This window comes from Cydia splendana, chromosome 7, assembly GCF_910591565.1.
Source record: "Cydia splendana chromosome 7, ilCydSple1.2, whole genome shotgun sequence".
NCBI classification, from domain to species: Eukaryota; Metazoa; Arthropoda; class Insecta; order Lepidoptera; family Tortricidae; genus Cydia; species Cydia splendana.
Window position 1 is genome coordinate 1,232,660 of NC_085966.1, and position 15,335 is coordinate 1,247,994.

Genomic DNA, 15,335 nt, shown 5'->3' on the forward strand with positions numbered 1-15,335 from the left:
AATAATTGCTATCAGGTGTGATGGGCTCCACGATCCAAGTAAATATGCCTTTGATGTAATTAGAAATTAAACTTCTCACTTAGCTAACAATCTATTATATTTTTAAACGGATTGAATTGACCAATTATGTGTACCTTTGTAATGAACTTTCTTCATTTATATCGTTTCAAATATTGATCCTAGAGAAAAGTGTTCAATATGTTTTTCGTAGAAAATTTTATGCCGATTATTTATTTACAAGAACATTAAGAACTTATTTTGCTATGAGCCTTATTTTACCTATAAACCGTTTACGAGTTATTTACAAAAAACTAAATAGGGACTTTAAAATTGATTATAATTAACTTACCCGCTGCTTTGTCTTTTTAAATATTGATCGTAGCGAATAGTGTTCTACATGTTTTTTGTAGGAAATTTTATGTTTATTATTAATGTATAAGATTTTTTTTGCTATGAGTCATACTTTTCAAATTATTGACGAAAAAATAAAAACAAGGAACCTTAGTATTTATTATAATTAACTTTCCCTCTTTATTATCTTTTTAAATATTGATCCCTGCGAAAAGTGTACTGTATCTTTTCATCTTCTAGTAAGAAATTGCTTATATGCGACTTTAATGTAAATATTATGGAAAATTCAACAATTTCTTGTAGATTATTGAATCTTTTTAAATCTTGTAATCTCAACCACATGTTTATGGAGCCCACTAGAGTGACTACTACTACTAGTGCAACCTGTATAGATAATATTTTCACTGATATTTTTCCTATTACTAAAAAAGTTATCAGCAATTTAGAATCAGACCGGTTTAGGCCAATTAAGGATGACTCACGCTAGACCGGGCCGTGGCCGGGCCGGAGCTTCCGGAGCTTCGTTTTCTATGGAGAGCATCACGTGATCACCGGGGCCCGGACGTGGCACGGTGCGGACCCGGCCCGGTCATAGCCCTGACGTCCCGGAGGCTCGTGACAACCCGGAGACTAAATTTTTCTCTTCGGGTGGTATTCTACTTGTTTAAGATCTTTGTCCAATATGCATTGCGTCTCACTCTCTCATTAAGCAAAATGTGAGCCACAAATACACATTGGACCAAGATTGGACAGATGGAATACCACCCTTCACAATATACATGCCCGGCTGTGTCGGAATATATTTGCCAAAATAAGAAGGTTGCAAAACGTCATAAATTTGTGTGTTAAATATGATGGTATAGCTAATTCGTTACTTGGTCGGTTTATATTAGGTACTTGGCGTCATAGCCCTGACGTCACGGAGGCTCCTGACAGCCCGGAGACTCAATTTTTCTCTTCGGGTGGTATTCTACTTGTTTAAGATCTTTGTCCAATATGCATTGCGTCTTACTCTCTCATTAAGCAAAATGTTAGACGCAAATACACATTGGACAAAGATTGGACAGATGGAATACCACCCTTCACAATATACATGCCCGGCTGTGTCGGAATATATTTGCCAAAATAAGAAGGTTGCAAAACGTCATAAATTTGTTTGTTAAATATGATGGTATAGCTAATTCGTTACTTTGTCGGTTTATATTAGGTACAGGCGTCTTTGATATAATATACGTCAAGATTATATAGGTTGGATAATGTCTTGATTTATTTTGTGAAATATGGAGGTGTTGCTGAAATGTAATTTAGTCGGATTATATTAAATGAGACACCTATTAATGTTACTGCTTGTAAAAATGATTAAATAATGAGCATGTAGGTGTATAATGAATATTAAGATACTAGTTTTTTCTCACATTCCCACTTATTACTTAGATACTTTTTATTTCGTACGAAGTTCATAGAAATATATATGTCAATAACGTATCTATAGTTAGTCAAACCAAATTTGTCAGTAAATAAGAACAAAAAAACTATACTCATCCTTTTCTTTTGGGTGCTTGTACTAGTGTAAGACAAAGATAGTATGATTCTCTCTATGTTTGAAATGAGACAGCCCTTTGACAAACTATAAAAACCATTTTTATTCATTCATTTAGAGTTCAACTGATCTTCTATAAATCTGCCTGCACAGAGTACAAACATATATCATATTTCAGTTGAGACCAGAACTTGGTTATTGTATGTATAGGCTATGTTTAGGCTTTGTGTTTAGTTGTGGTGGTTAGTTTAAGTGTTGCCAGAATGCAGCACTAGCATGTATTGTAAACCATAGAGTAACTTATGGCTTTGCGCCGCGATTCCCACACGAGTGTGGAGCGGGCTAAACAGTTTTTTGTCAACTTTTCACTATGACATTGATGCATCAAGGTGATTTGTTTACAAACGGCCTGCCGCGAAACGCGATAATCGAAAGTTCGTTATCTGCCTCTCCGTCGATATGCAGAGAGGCAGATATCGAGTGATAGAGAGAAATTTTTATTTTCGTGTTTTGCAGTAGGTCCTGGGGTTAGTGCTAGTAACGCCCCCTACGCAGAATTTTGCGTAATATTCCCTATTTCCTGCCTAAAATTACCCAAAGGCACTAACTACTGAAATAATACAATAAAACTCTTCGTATATTTTATTGTTCTTAAGTATATTAATGACTATGTATTGAAGTATCAAACCAGGGCATACTGCATGTGTACCTAACAATATTAAATTACAATTCTGCTAGGTACGGCCATTCCCACCAGTTCCAGAAAATTCCCAGTAGTTCAGTCCTGGGAATTTCCTTCCCAATAGTCTTACTGATAGTAAGATTTCGCGGCTGATACATACATAGAAAACAGCCATGACTCAGGAACAAATATCTGTGTTCATCACACAAATAAATCCCCTTACCGGGATTCGAACCCGGGAGCATCGGCTTCACTAAGGCTTCGGCAGGGTCACTAAGGCCAGACCGGTCGTCAAATGATGATGATGTAGCGAGAGGGGACTCATGCCATTCGAAAGTACATACTCATCAACCTGTTAATAAAAAAACATTGGCTTCCTGCCAGTTATAATATTACCTTATTATAGTATTCCGTGTTTCCTGCCGTCACCCTGGAACACTCCAAATGCAGCCACTTTTTATGAACATAAAGGTATGGCATGAACAGCATTCATCACGCTACCTAAAAATGTCTATCAAGGACTATTGGGAGTTTTGTTTTACTGGTAAGTCTACTGGGTACAAAGTTCCCAATGGTCTTACTAGTAATTCAGGATAGCATAGTATAGCATTTAAACTATCACAAAGTATCAAGCGGGAGGCGATGACTGACAATATTTGCTCCTGGCCCGCGGTCTATAAGGTGGTTCTTCTGTGGAGTATGACACGAATCCCATAGCCTGATCCCTAGGCAGTCTAGGGGTCCTGGTTGCTGCTGCGGACTCTGGAGAGGTTATAAGTTTGGTGTATTTGCCTTGTATTTATTAGAAAACCTAATTCCCCCAATGAGAGTGCAATTAAACGGTCGACGCAGTCTTAACAACATTTTGCCATCTTATTGACGTGCATTTTTACATATCAAACAGCAAAAAATAAACTATTATTGAATAGGTATTCATAATCTCCTTAGATGTGGCTGCTACAGTCTTGATTTGCCGAGTGATCATATGATCATCGCTTTCCGGTTGCAACTTGGTGCCATCGAGGAATGTCTATGGTACATACATGAAAGAAAAAATTGTTTATAATACCATTAATTGTATCACAATACCTATTTTAAGTCTATCGCGAAGATACATACACACTTTGCAGATCAAACGTAGGTACCTAACTAACACGACATATCGCCAAACGTGAAATACGCGTCGTTAAGGTGTTCCGTCTGGTCTTCATCAGCAGTTTCACTTCATCAAATGTCACTCACTTTCTTTAATGTAAATGCTTGATTTATTGGTCATCATCATCATTAGTCGTGTGTAATGTTAGCCTTGCATTTTACAAAACTTACAATCTAGACGAAATTATTAACACCCTAATACCTAACAACTTAAGTTTTTAACCGACTTCAATTTCATAGAAGGAGGAGGTTCTGTATTCGGTTGTGGCTATTTTTTTTTTTTTTTTTTTTTCTGTGTACGTTCACCGATTACTCCGACATCCGTAGTCCGATTTGAGTAATTCTTTTTTTGTTTGAAAGGAGCTACCTCCTAGTTGGTCCCATTTTAATTTGGTTCTGTTCTGATGATGGGATCCATGAGGAATTGAGGGAACTCCTCAATTTTTAAAGGCACATGCATGGTGTTTTGGGCGTTTTCTTAAGCAACTCGAGCATTTTCTCCCGAAAACCACCAATTTGATGAAGTAGACCTGATGATGATGATTATTTTGATGATAATGATGATGATTTCTTTAAATGTAAGTATGTTCAGCGATTACTCCGGCACCTGTGATCCGATTTGAGTAATTCTTTTTTTGTTTGGAAGAAGTTACCTCCAAGGTGTTTCCGTATTATTTTTGGTTCTGGTCTGATGATGGAATCCATGAGGAATTGAGGGAACTCCTCAATTTTTAAAGGCACGTGTTAAGTGATTTCGGGGTTTTCTAAAGTAACTCGAGCATTTGCTTCCGAAAACCACCAATTTGATGTACTGCAACTGTAGCCTTACCACGAGTTTGACATTGACACATTCGCTAACGTCTTATGCATCTAAATGTAACTTTTTATGCATCTCGCTCACACTAAGGTTAGTACGAGCGAGATGCATAGGAAGCAAGTTACAAACATGCTAGCGAATATATCAATGTCAAACTCGTGGTAAGCTGGTAAGGCTACTGATCGGGGATTAGGGTTAGGAGTTAAGGGGTCAGGGATTAAGGGGTCGGGGAATGGCGGTTGAAGGGTTGCTGGTTCAGGACCGAGGGGTTCCTGGATCAGGGGTTGATGTGCTGTGAGGTTGAGTGATCGGGGGCTGAGGGATTGGGTCAGTGGCGGGGCGGGCGGATGGATTTAGTTGACAGGAATTATAATTTCCTAGACGGACTCGAGAAAATTTCTGGTTCAGGGTCGAGGGGTTCCTGGATCAGGGGTTGATGCGCTGTGAGGTTGAGTGATCGGGGCGTTGAGGGATTGGGTCAGTGGCGGGGCGGAGGATGGATTTAGTGTAGTAGTGACAGGAATTATAATTTCCCAGACGGACTCGAGAAAATTCCTGATTACATATTTATTAAAGAAATAGGTACACGAATTTAGTGTTAAACATGATCTTGTTTTTCATTCATGCGTCGCGCTCTTAACAATGCGTTAAATCTAAAAATGGAAAAATAAAAACTTTTTACAAAAAAAAGCAAACCGACTTCAAAAAGGATGAAATAAAATATTATCCTTTTTGAAGTCTATGCGTTACCAACTGATATGTTTGAAGTCAGTGCCAAACCAAGTAGTAACAATACCAGTCAAAAATAATCAGCTTTATGGCTATAAATCCCATTAGAACTGTACTAATAACTATTACAAATGTGTAAGTAATTCTGTCTGCCTCTTTGTCGCCTTTTCATGGCTAAACAACTGAACCGCATTAGGTGAAATTTGGCAAGAAGGTAAATTTCTTGAATTGTTTTATATTTTGAAATGTAGTCCTCTGGATAAGGGACGGGAAATTACTCAGTCCCAATCTCACACTTGCGTGCTATAGACTGTTCGAGCATTAGTAAGAAATGCTCTTTAAAAAATACGACGGAAAAAAAATGCATTGGATTTCCACTAATGTGCCGACAAACATGGTACAGACTGCGCCAAGAAGGTTTGATCGTGTGTTCTGAGGTGTGTTCTTAGATAGAATCGACGTCAAAGATATGTTTACACTTTTGCACCTTACACCTTTGTTATAAGGCGAAAAGTGTAAACATATTTTTAACGTCGACTGTACCTACAGAAAGTATGTTCATTGTCGTCGTGTAAGGCAATCCAACGTAGGTACATCCTTATCGAATCGCACCAAAATCATGGTATGCTTCAAAATTTGGCTTGGCACCGACTTCAAACATATCAGTTGGTAACGCATAGACTTCAAAAAGGATAATATTTTATTTCATCCTTTTTGAAGTAGGTTTGCTTTTTTTTGTAAAAAGTTTTTATTATTCTATCAAACAGGAATTTACTAAGCAGCAATTACTAAGGAATGAGACAGGAAAATAGACACTGGTACTATAGGAATAAATTCTTGCGGGATGATCATTCACAGAGGTAGAAAGACGGACAAAGAAATATGTGGGTCTTACCAATCTTATGATATGACCTCTGTTCCATGGGCTATGCTCGTTTGCCTCCTATTTAAAAAAATAAATACTACTTTACATAGCGCTGTTTTTTGGAAATGCTGTAGGTACATACATACATAATATTACAATTTGATTTATCTTCAAAGGATCGTAGACCTAAGTATATAAAAGGTTTAAATTTCAACTCGATCCTCCACTTGTTCCCGAGATAAAGGGTCTCGACAGACAGACGGCTAGGCGGGGGAAGAAAATTTTTCCTTGCATCAATTCCTACAGTTCCGAAAGCTTTTTCTAATCAATATTTAGGGTTTACAGATGCCCACGGTACGATTATCCCGAGTGCCCTAATTGAGCCCTTCAGGAAATTAATGACCCTAGGGTCAATGTCCTGAACGCTATACCGACAAAGTCGTACAGTCGGGAGGATGACTTTGACGCTGTGATAACATTCAGTACAGGCATTATGGTGCATTAAAAAAAATACTGTAGAATTAATGCGCGTGGGCTAAAATTCGTTATAATTGTTTAAAAAATAGTAAAAACATAATCCCCCCGATTTTCTTTTTTTTAGATTGAGTAGAATAATTGGCGTAACAATATAGTGGAAAATCACCAAGTGTTTAATTAATGTTGTATAGTAATTATTTATTTTAAACATTTTTATTGCTCGTGACGTATGCACCACTAAAAAAGTGGTGGATATTTTACTAACAGTGTAAAATATTTAGTTTTGCTCTTTGAATAAGAAATCACTACTGTACAATTTAATGTTTACATCTTTTTAAAACCTAATTTTGAAAAAATTTTTTTCGGAAAATCTCAATATATTTTTTTGAGATAACTTTACACATACATTCACAAAATAGTGTTCTATAATATTCCAAACACAAATATACTGTAGGACATAATGTGATGTTCTCGAACAATTCAAAGTTTGTTCCCCCGCCTAGGCCCGACGGACGGACGGACGGACGGACGGACGGGCTGACGGATAGACGGACAGACGGACGGACGGACGGACGGACGGGCAGACGGACAGACAGACGGACGGATCCTTTAAGGGTTCCGTGTTTTCCTTTTGAGGTACGGAACCCTAAAAAATAACTTTTGCTTATATCATAGCGCTCTTTCTTTGGACATACTGTGTATGTATAGTAATATTAAATTTATTTTACTCCTCTTCTTATTTCTCACGTAGTATGCAAGTAGGTACGTACTACTTGCATACGTGAAAGACATCACTATTAAGGTTATACTACTATTATTGCTAGAACCAAAAATTATACTTACCTACAGACAAACCTACGTACCTATATACCTATGCTTACTAATACCTATTTTAAAAACATGATCCTCCTACTCGAAAGCTGCTCTTTTATAAATGCAATACATGCAAACAAAACTGCTCCAACTTAATCGTGTTTGGCTTCAATGTCATGGGTTCATGGGTCCAATATAGATATTTGATCCTTTACAAAAAACTTATCTTCTAGCCTAGCCTATTGGCAGTATTTTCTCGAGCTTTACGCAGTTGATTCAGGAAGTTGCCATACAAGACACAAGACAAAATTTAAGCATTTCGAAAGCGGCGTTCTCATGGAACACCCCATCTATCTATAGTTAATGCAAATGCTGTATTTATCAAAGAAAATAAAATCTCTTCACACGATCAGGGTTTCACCCTTAAAAACATGGAAATAATTTGCGTTCGTATTACTGTTTTGGATACCTAGCTAATGAAATCCTAAAATACAAACAGACAAATACCCTGGGGGAGAAAACAGGATCAATGTATACTAATATGTAGGTATTACAAAGGCGAAAGCAGCAGCAGAAGTAGCTCTGTCGATCTGGTTCCTATGCTGATACAAACGGCGCTACATCATATCATACCAATTAACCAATACCTTGACACGCGGGGTAAGACGATACATATACCTGCATTCAACGTGTTCTTGCGTATAAATTCAAATACATTTAGTATCTTTCTACAAATTTAATATCACTATTTTTTCTCTCTTGACATGTTTATGATACTATTCGAAAAACATAACAGCGTCAAATATTTAAAAGTCGTAAAATGTATATAAGTAAAAAGGCATTAAGAAAAGAGTCCACAATCTAAGTATTAGAATCTTAGTACCTAATTACAGGCTAAGCCTAAAGTGCCATTGCAATGCAAGCTTACGAATAAATATAAACTAGCGACCCGTCCCGGCTTCGCAAGGGTTACACAAAACCTTAAAAAATTATACACCGAAACCTTCCTCAAGAATCACTCTATTGATAGGTTAAAACCGCATGACAATCCGTTCAGTAAGTTGTTTTTGAATTTATCGCGAACATACATACACACAAGCAGACAGACGCGGCGGGGGACTTTGTTTTATAAGGTGTAGTGAAATGGAAACGGCTGCATACATACTTATAAGTCACAGGAAATCTGGAATTTACATATTTAAAGTATTATATTGTTATCTTCATCTGCACGGCTTTTTTGTATGAGGGCGTTGAAAGCGCTGGAGTGTTACTTGCGTCCTAGGCGCCCCCGCACTTTTAGTTACATGTAAGGAGCAAAGAGAAATAGTCACTGGTACGGAGTGCCTAAAAAAAGATTAAATTATTATACATTTGAACTTCTAAACTAAGTAGTGGCTTACAAAATATACCTACTTTCCAAATTCGTTATCTTATACTTTTTGAGTAAAATAGCTGTGACATATGGACAGATAGACAGACGGACATAATAATATCAATATCCAGTGAGGAAAACGGGAAATTTGTTTGTATGGAGAACCGGTCATTCCCTTTCCTCTTAATAGCTTAATATATGCTTCGGCACATGATTATATATATTTATTTGTAGGTAAGTACATGCCTATCTTACCTTAAGCAGAGAACCAGACGGTGACTGCTGGATATTGGTTTCTGAAATCTTGTTTTTGTTTTACCAAACGTTGTTTAATTCTGTCGTGAACTGCTTCGAAAAAGTCTTGGGTCATATGTAAAGCTGGTTTTTTTTTTCCCTTCACTCGGCTCCATAAAATTAAAAAATCATTCATGGGTAATTGTGTAAGATTTTATAATAAACTTCCAAACCATATTACTGAATTCATTGTTATTCGAAATAATTATTTATTTATTAGGTACTTATATTGGATTATTGATGAGGAAATGGATATTCCGATGTATGTACTTCTTTTGTTATGTTTTTTTTGACTTTTAGATTTCATTCTAAAAATTCTAGACTAGTATTTTTTATACATTTTTTTTTATGTTTGACGAGCCTTTTGTGAAATTCTTAGTGTTAAATTTGATCTATATATAGTAACAGCACCAGTCATGGGACATTTAAGAGGAAATTTGGAGTATTTATGATATTTCCCTTGTACATGTAAATGGTATTCCGCTTAGCGTGTTAAAAGATGAAAGTCCTATCAGTCTGTCATGTTTTAGGCGTGTTGTATCAAAGATACTGCAATGAGTTTCCACATAATTAACAAATTAAAACTATGCTTTTTTTCTCCAGTCATGGACACCAAAGCTCCACTAATGGGCCCCCGGTAATGGACGTGGATCCAGTAATGGGCCCCCTATAATGGGCATTGCTCTATCAGTATAAAATATTGAAATGGGGAATAAGTTATGGCAAAAAAATCAATTTTTGGTATAAGCTTTTATCGCTGAATGTATTTTTCTTTCCACCGCCAATTATTATTGTATTAGATTCATCGAGACAATTCTAATATACCCAAACACAATTAGTTAGGGTTTATTGCGATAAAGTTCCCATGGCCACCTCCTGTCTCCATCATCAGATCAAGTCCATGTTATCATAATGTTGCATTATCATCCGATTCTTACACAAAATTTCAACTGAATCGGAAATCGAAAAGTGGGTCAAATTCAGCTACCAAGATTTGACCCACACTAAAGTTTGGAAAAACGATATTAATTTATCCTAAGTCCGAGAATACCTCCTGGTTGACATATTTCGTAACTACATTTTACTTCTGTATTGTTTAAAACATGAAATTATGGCATGGCAAGCATCATTATGTCAATTGTCCCATCATAGGAGGTATGCAGTTTTACAGCTCCTATAATGGGATTGGGCCAAATACCACTATTTTTTTACATCTGTGGAGTCACAACATAGTGTGTTGTATACCTTATCTCTTATCTCATGGTAAATGCAATTAACAAAGCACATTCTAGTTTTCATCAAGTATTAATTAATTAAAATTTAATAAATTAACTCACCTCTTTTAGCGAAGTTGTTAAGAATTTTTAGTGATATTTTTTTTCAGTGGCACGACAACTTTTGGGTTGACGCACATTTCTTAAAAAATAACAGAATTAAATAAAAATTCAAACATAATCAGCTCTAGGACTCTTATTTATGATAAAAATATATCCAGTGTTTATAAACTACTTTTATACACTTATTTTAGAGGAATTGTGTTTTTTTGTCCCATTACTGGTTCCGTGTCCATTATAGGGTATACTACTATAATAATCCAATGTTATTATGGAATAATATTAACATCAATGAATTGCGCTGATAATTAGATTAAAATATTATGTTCCTAATAACTATTCGTAAGTGCTTGTTCCTAGGCCTACATGAATAAAGTATATTTTGACTTTGACTTTGAATCTTTTCTGTAAAAAAAAATGTGTAGATTATTAACGTTTAACAACATTTTTTGATATTGGCCACCGTTTACGAGTTATTTACTAAAAACTAAAGAAAGGGACCTTAGAAGTGATTATAATTAAATTTCCCGCGTTAATATCTGTTTGTATATTGATCCTAGCGAAAAATTGTACTGAATCTTTCTTGTAGGCAATTTTATGCAGATTACTTATGTAATAGAACATTTTTTGCTATACCGTTTAAGAGTTATTTACGAAAAACTAAAAAATATATCAAATATCTCACTTCCGGTCAAGATTTTGATCGGACAACCGGCAAATTCGGATTCAGCGGGGTTTAATTAGGTTAAAAAAACCCGGTTGCCAAAAAGTAATATGATTTGCCAGTCGAAATCGATTTTATGAAAAATATGACCAGTCTTGTAGGACATATATTTAATTCGCGACTGGCGAATGACACATGACTATACATCGTTAACTCGTGGCATTTAGGTAGCACTTAAAATATTAGTGATGCACTCATCGGTAAATCGTGGCACTTAGGTAGCACTTATTGACAGTTTCTAACAGACTAGTGATGTGACAATGTTCTTCCTATACGAAAAGAAACCACAAAAAAAAAGGAATTAATTAAACTAATCTTTTAAGTGCTACCTAAATGCCACGAGTTACCGATGTGTACACAGGACATATCTCAGTCTCGTCATCATACACGGTCTAGCATAAGGTGCGTTCTCGCGCGCGAGTCCATACTTTAAGTCGCGCTAGATGTAGGAGTCGCGCGCGAGAACGCAACTCATGCTAGACTGACTGATATACCCACATAACCTCACCACTTAATGTATACTTTCTATAACGAGGAATAGTAGGGCTTTTTCATGATTTTTTTACCTTTTGTGTGCATATTAAAATAAAAAAATATAGGCTTTTATTCGGAAAAAAATAAATTTTTAATTTTTTTCAAAATTATTTATATGAAACGGACAGAAACCGTATAAATTAAATATCAGAAATGAATTTAGCATCCTTGACATACCCGAAAATGATACCAAACTCGAGCACATAGCAAAACTTTATTTATTACAAATATCGGGGGGCCCCCTTAAATCAAAACTTTGCATCAAAAATTCGGTTGGCTCCCCTTCCTAAATCAATATGTGAGTCAAAAGGAGCAACTATGCAAAAGGAAATTCCATCATCATCATTTCCCGTAAATCACACTGTAGTGAACACCACGGACGGACTACCATGACTTTCCTGAAGGTATAGTTCTTTTTTTTAGCATTAGAAAGAACTTGAAAGAAGGTAAGCGATCTTGACATGTCTTTTAATTGAAAAACGCTTTTTAAAAATCAATAACTATTACTTATGAAAGCAGAAGAATATAAATGATTGTATTAGATTCATAATTGTTACATATTTGCCGTAACTTATTTTTAAAATGTGTTTTTCAATTAAAAGACATATCAAGATTGTTTATTTCTAATGCTAAAAAAAAACCAACCATAGCAAACAGTTTTATTTTCAACGCGCCCTCTGTACTGGGGCCTCAAGACGCAGTTAGATGGTGCCGTAGCATTCGTAGCACTGATGCCGCCGCGTCTACCATAGTATAGTTATGTTCTAATGTATGGGGAAGACAAACAAATTATAGCCAACATTGAATGAATGTAGTATGATACCTTTGGGTATGGTAGGTACTTTACGCACACTAGGACGCTAGTATCATACTACATTCATTGAATGCTGGCTAGGTATACCTACCTAATTAGTTTTTCAAAAAACCCAATGTGACCGAATCATAGAGCCACCTCTTTCCTGAAGGTAAATTGTGGATTGGGGCCACTATAGTATATCCTGGCAGGATCGCAATACCCTAGTTCACTCACACTCGTACTAATTACGCGGAAAACTTAGTACTTAGGCCAATCAAACGAGATGGAATTAATTCCCAGCAAGCTGGAAATCGTCTTAATACCTTAATTTGGTTCTAAATTAGCGTTATCCGAGTTTGCTCCATTCCAGGAGATGTACAAATAATTTTGCTCTTTTTCAGTTTTTTTTGGTTGTAGTTCAAAAACGGTACGTCCGACGGAAAATTTGCTCTAATCATGATAAAAATTGACATATGAGGATCCGAAAGATACCTTAATATGAGTTCGTAGTCAAAGATTGTAATAAATGGCCGCCTCTTTGAATTTCTTTTTTTGTAGGTTGCTGGGAATTAATTACTCAAAACGCTTTTATTAAATCTATGTTGGCTTATAGTTGTAATTAAGACTTTAAAAAAATATTACTACTGTTCCAAGTGTATTTTTTGGAAAAAGAGATAGCGGGATAACCTTGACGCTTTTTGCAGCGACTGGCGGCAACTTGCACCAAACCGTGATGAGTGGCGGAAGAAAGGGGAGGCCTTTGCCCAGCAGTGGGACACAAAATAGGCTATGAAAAAAAAGTGTTCCAAGTAATTAATAACATCTCCAAAACATTTGCGAAACTTTTTTACACGGAAATAATTAAGACTTTATGTTTGTGCACTACGGAACAGTCGACGTCAAAGATATGTTTACACTTGTGCACCTTGTTCATTTGTAAAAATTTTAACGTATTTCTGACGTCGACTGTACAACACTAAAAAAAACATTTTAATGGTACGCTTCGTCATCATCATCATCAGGCTATATTAGTCCACTGCTGGACATAGCCCTCCCCTAAAGAGCGCCAAGCTGAGCTGAGCGACTGTGAATTGGTGGACCAACCCTACCGTGAGTGTTCATGTCTCGGCTCCGTAGGTCATGACGGGTAGGACGCACTGATTGAAAACTTTTGTTTTCAAGCATTGCGGTATGGATGACGAGAAGACTCGGCAAGTTTCCCAACCGCTGCCCAGCCCAGCTGGATCCTCCTCTTGGCCTCCTTCTCGAAATTGTTACTACCTAACTGCAGAATCTGCCGAAGGTAAGTGTATTCGGAAACGATTTCCAGAAGGTGACCATATATGTACGACTATAGGTATTGGATCAATGTGGCCATTGATCATGACTTTGGTTTTATCCAAATTTATGCCAAGACCGATGCGTCGCGAGGCTGATGCTAGGCCGTCCAGCATCCGGTTCAGCTCCTCCAGCGACTCCGCCATAGACTATGTCATCTGCGAATCGTAGATGTGAGATGTAGTCGCCGTTTATATTGATGCCCTTACCTTATGCAAACGCTTCGTCATATAAGTGACCAAAGATTTTAGGTGGAAAAACACGGACAATAACTGGATCTGACTTTTTTAGGTGTCCGCGCCCTCCTGATCGACAAGGACAACAGCCCCAAATGGAAGCCCGCGACCCTCGCCGAAGTCACCGACGACTACTACGTTGAAGAGTTCTTTAAGAAACTAGCAGAAGATAGGGAACTCAAGTTCTTCGAATTTGACTCTAAACTGTAACTTACCCGGTATGGTATTTCATCCTGTATAGCTTCTGTTTTTAGAGTCGGACTTACACATTCTGTGCAATGAGTAAGTATGAAAGTGTCACTTTGACACCTCAAATTCGGTGCAGACTTAGCTTGGCCCAACTATAAGCATATCTACATGTGTCGTTTTAAAGCAAAAGGTACCACTACACTATGTCGCTTGCCGTAAGATCGCTTTGAGAGGTTATTCGTATGCAAACTTCGTCTAGCTACAAAGTGGTACCTTTTGAGTGGCGAATAATACTGAAATACTTTTTCTAATAAAAATAGCCATGTCAGATAAACGTCAGTCCATACAATGTGTATGACCATTGGCCGCCTATTTTCGCCAGAGGGGAACGTATGTTAATGGCTACTCCGTTTGGTTATATCCTCTAAGTTATTAGGTACAAAATTGTTGTCGGAGAGTTTTTTGTTTTTTAATGTACCTTTTTCATGTTTAAAGGTGAAGAAAACTTCAAACGCTTGTTTTTGGATTTACCAGATAACTTATATAACAAGTGAATAATACTGATTGTTAAAATGTTCTAAAGTCGCTCGCCTTTATTGTACCTATAAGATATCATTTTCTGCAGATTCTTATAGAGTTAGTCCAAGACAAGTCTGCAACGATTTTGATAGCACACGCAGTGCAAGTGTTATTTATACGTCTAATTTCATAGAAGTTTGACGTTTAACGTTAAATAACACATGCACTGCGTGTGCTATCAAAATCGTTGCAGACTTATCTTGGTCTAATTCAACCTATCTCTGCTTACCATAGATTATAAAGCACAAATAGCTAAGTTAACTCATCTGACTCACTAGATGGCGTCGCGCTTAAATTCTAATAACAAGACATCTAGTGGCGACATCTACAACAATAATAGGGCACGCCAGTTATTGTATAGTCTGTCAAGCCATTTCCGTCAGTAGAAAAGAGCGGCACACAAAAAAAATGTTGTCGGGAAGGGTTATCGTCCCATAGAACATTTGAATTTCGCGCCTTTTACTACTGACAAACTGACAAAATTGTTTGACAGACTAGTCATTAATGCCT

The 15,335-nt window shown here is 36.8% G+C and overlaps 1 protein-coding gene across 1 annotated transcript in view; it reads left to right on the top strand.

Annotated features, from left to right (window-relative positions):
* The window catches only part of LOC134792012 (3-hydroxyisobutyryl-CoA hydrolase, mitochondrial), a 32,184-nt gene extending 17,912 nt beyond the window's left edge, over positions 1 to 14,272 (top strand). Inside the window, exon 5 of the mRNA XM_063763125.1 lies at positions 14,113 to 14,272. Coding sequence (XP_063619195.1) covers positions 14,113 to 14,267 — 155 coding nt within the window. The 3' untranslated portion in view covers positions 14,268 to 14,272. The remainder of the gene's footprint in view (positions 1 to 14,112) is intronic.
* Positions 14,273 to 15,335: the final 1,063 nt, after the last annotated feature.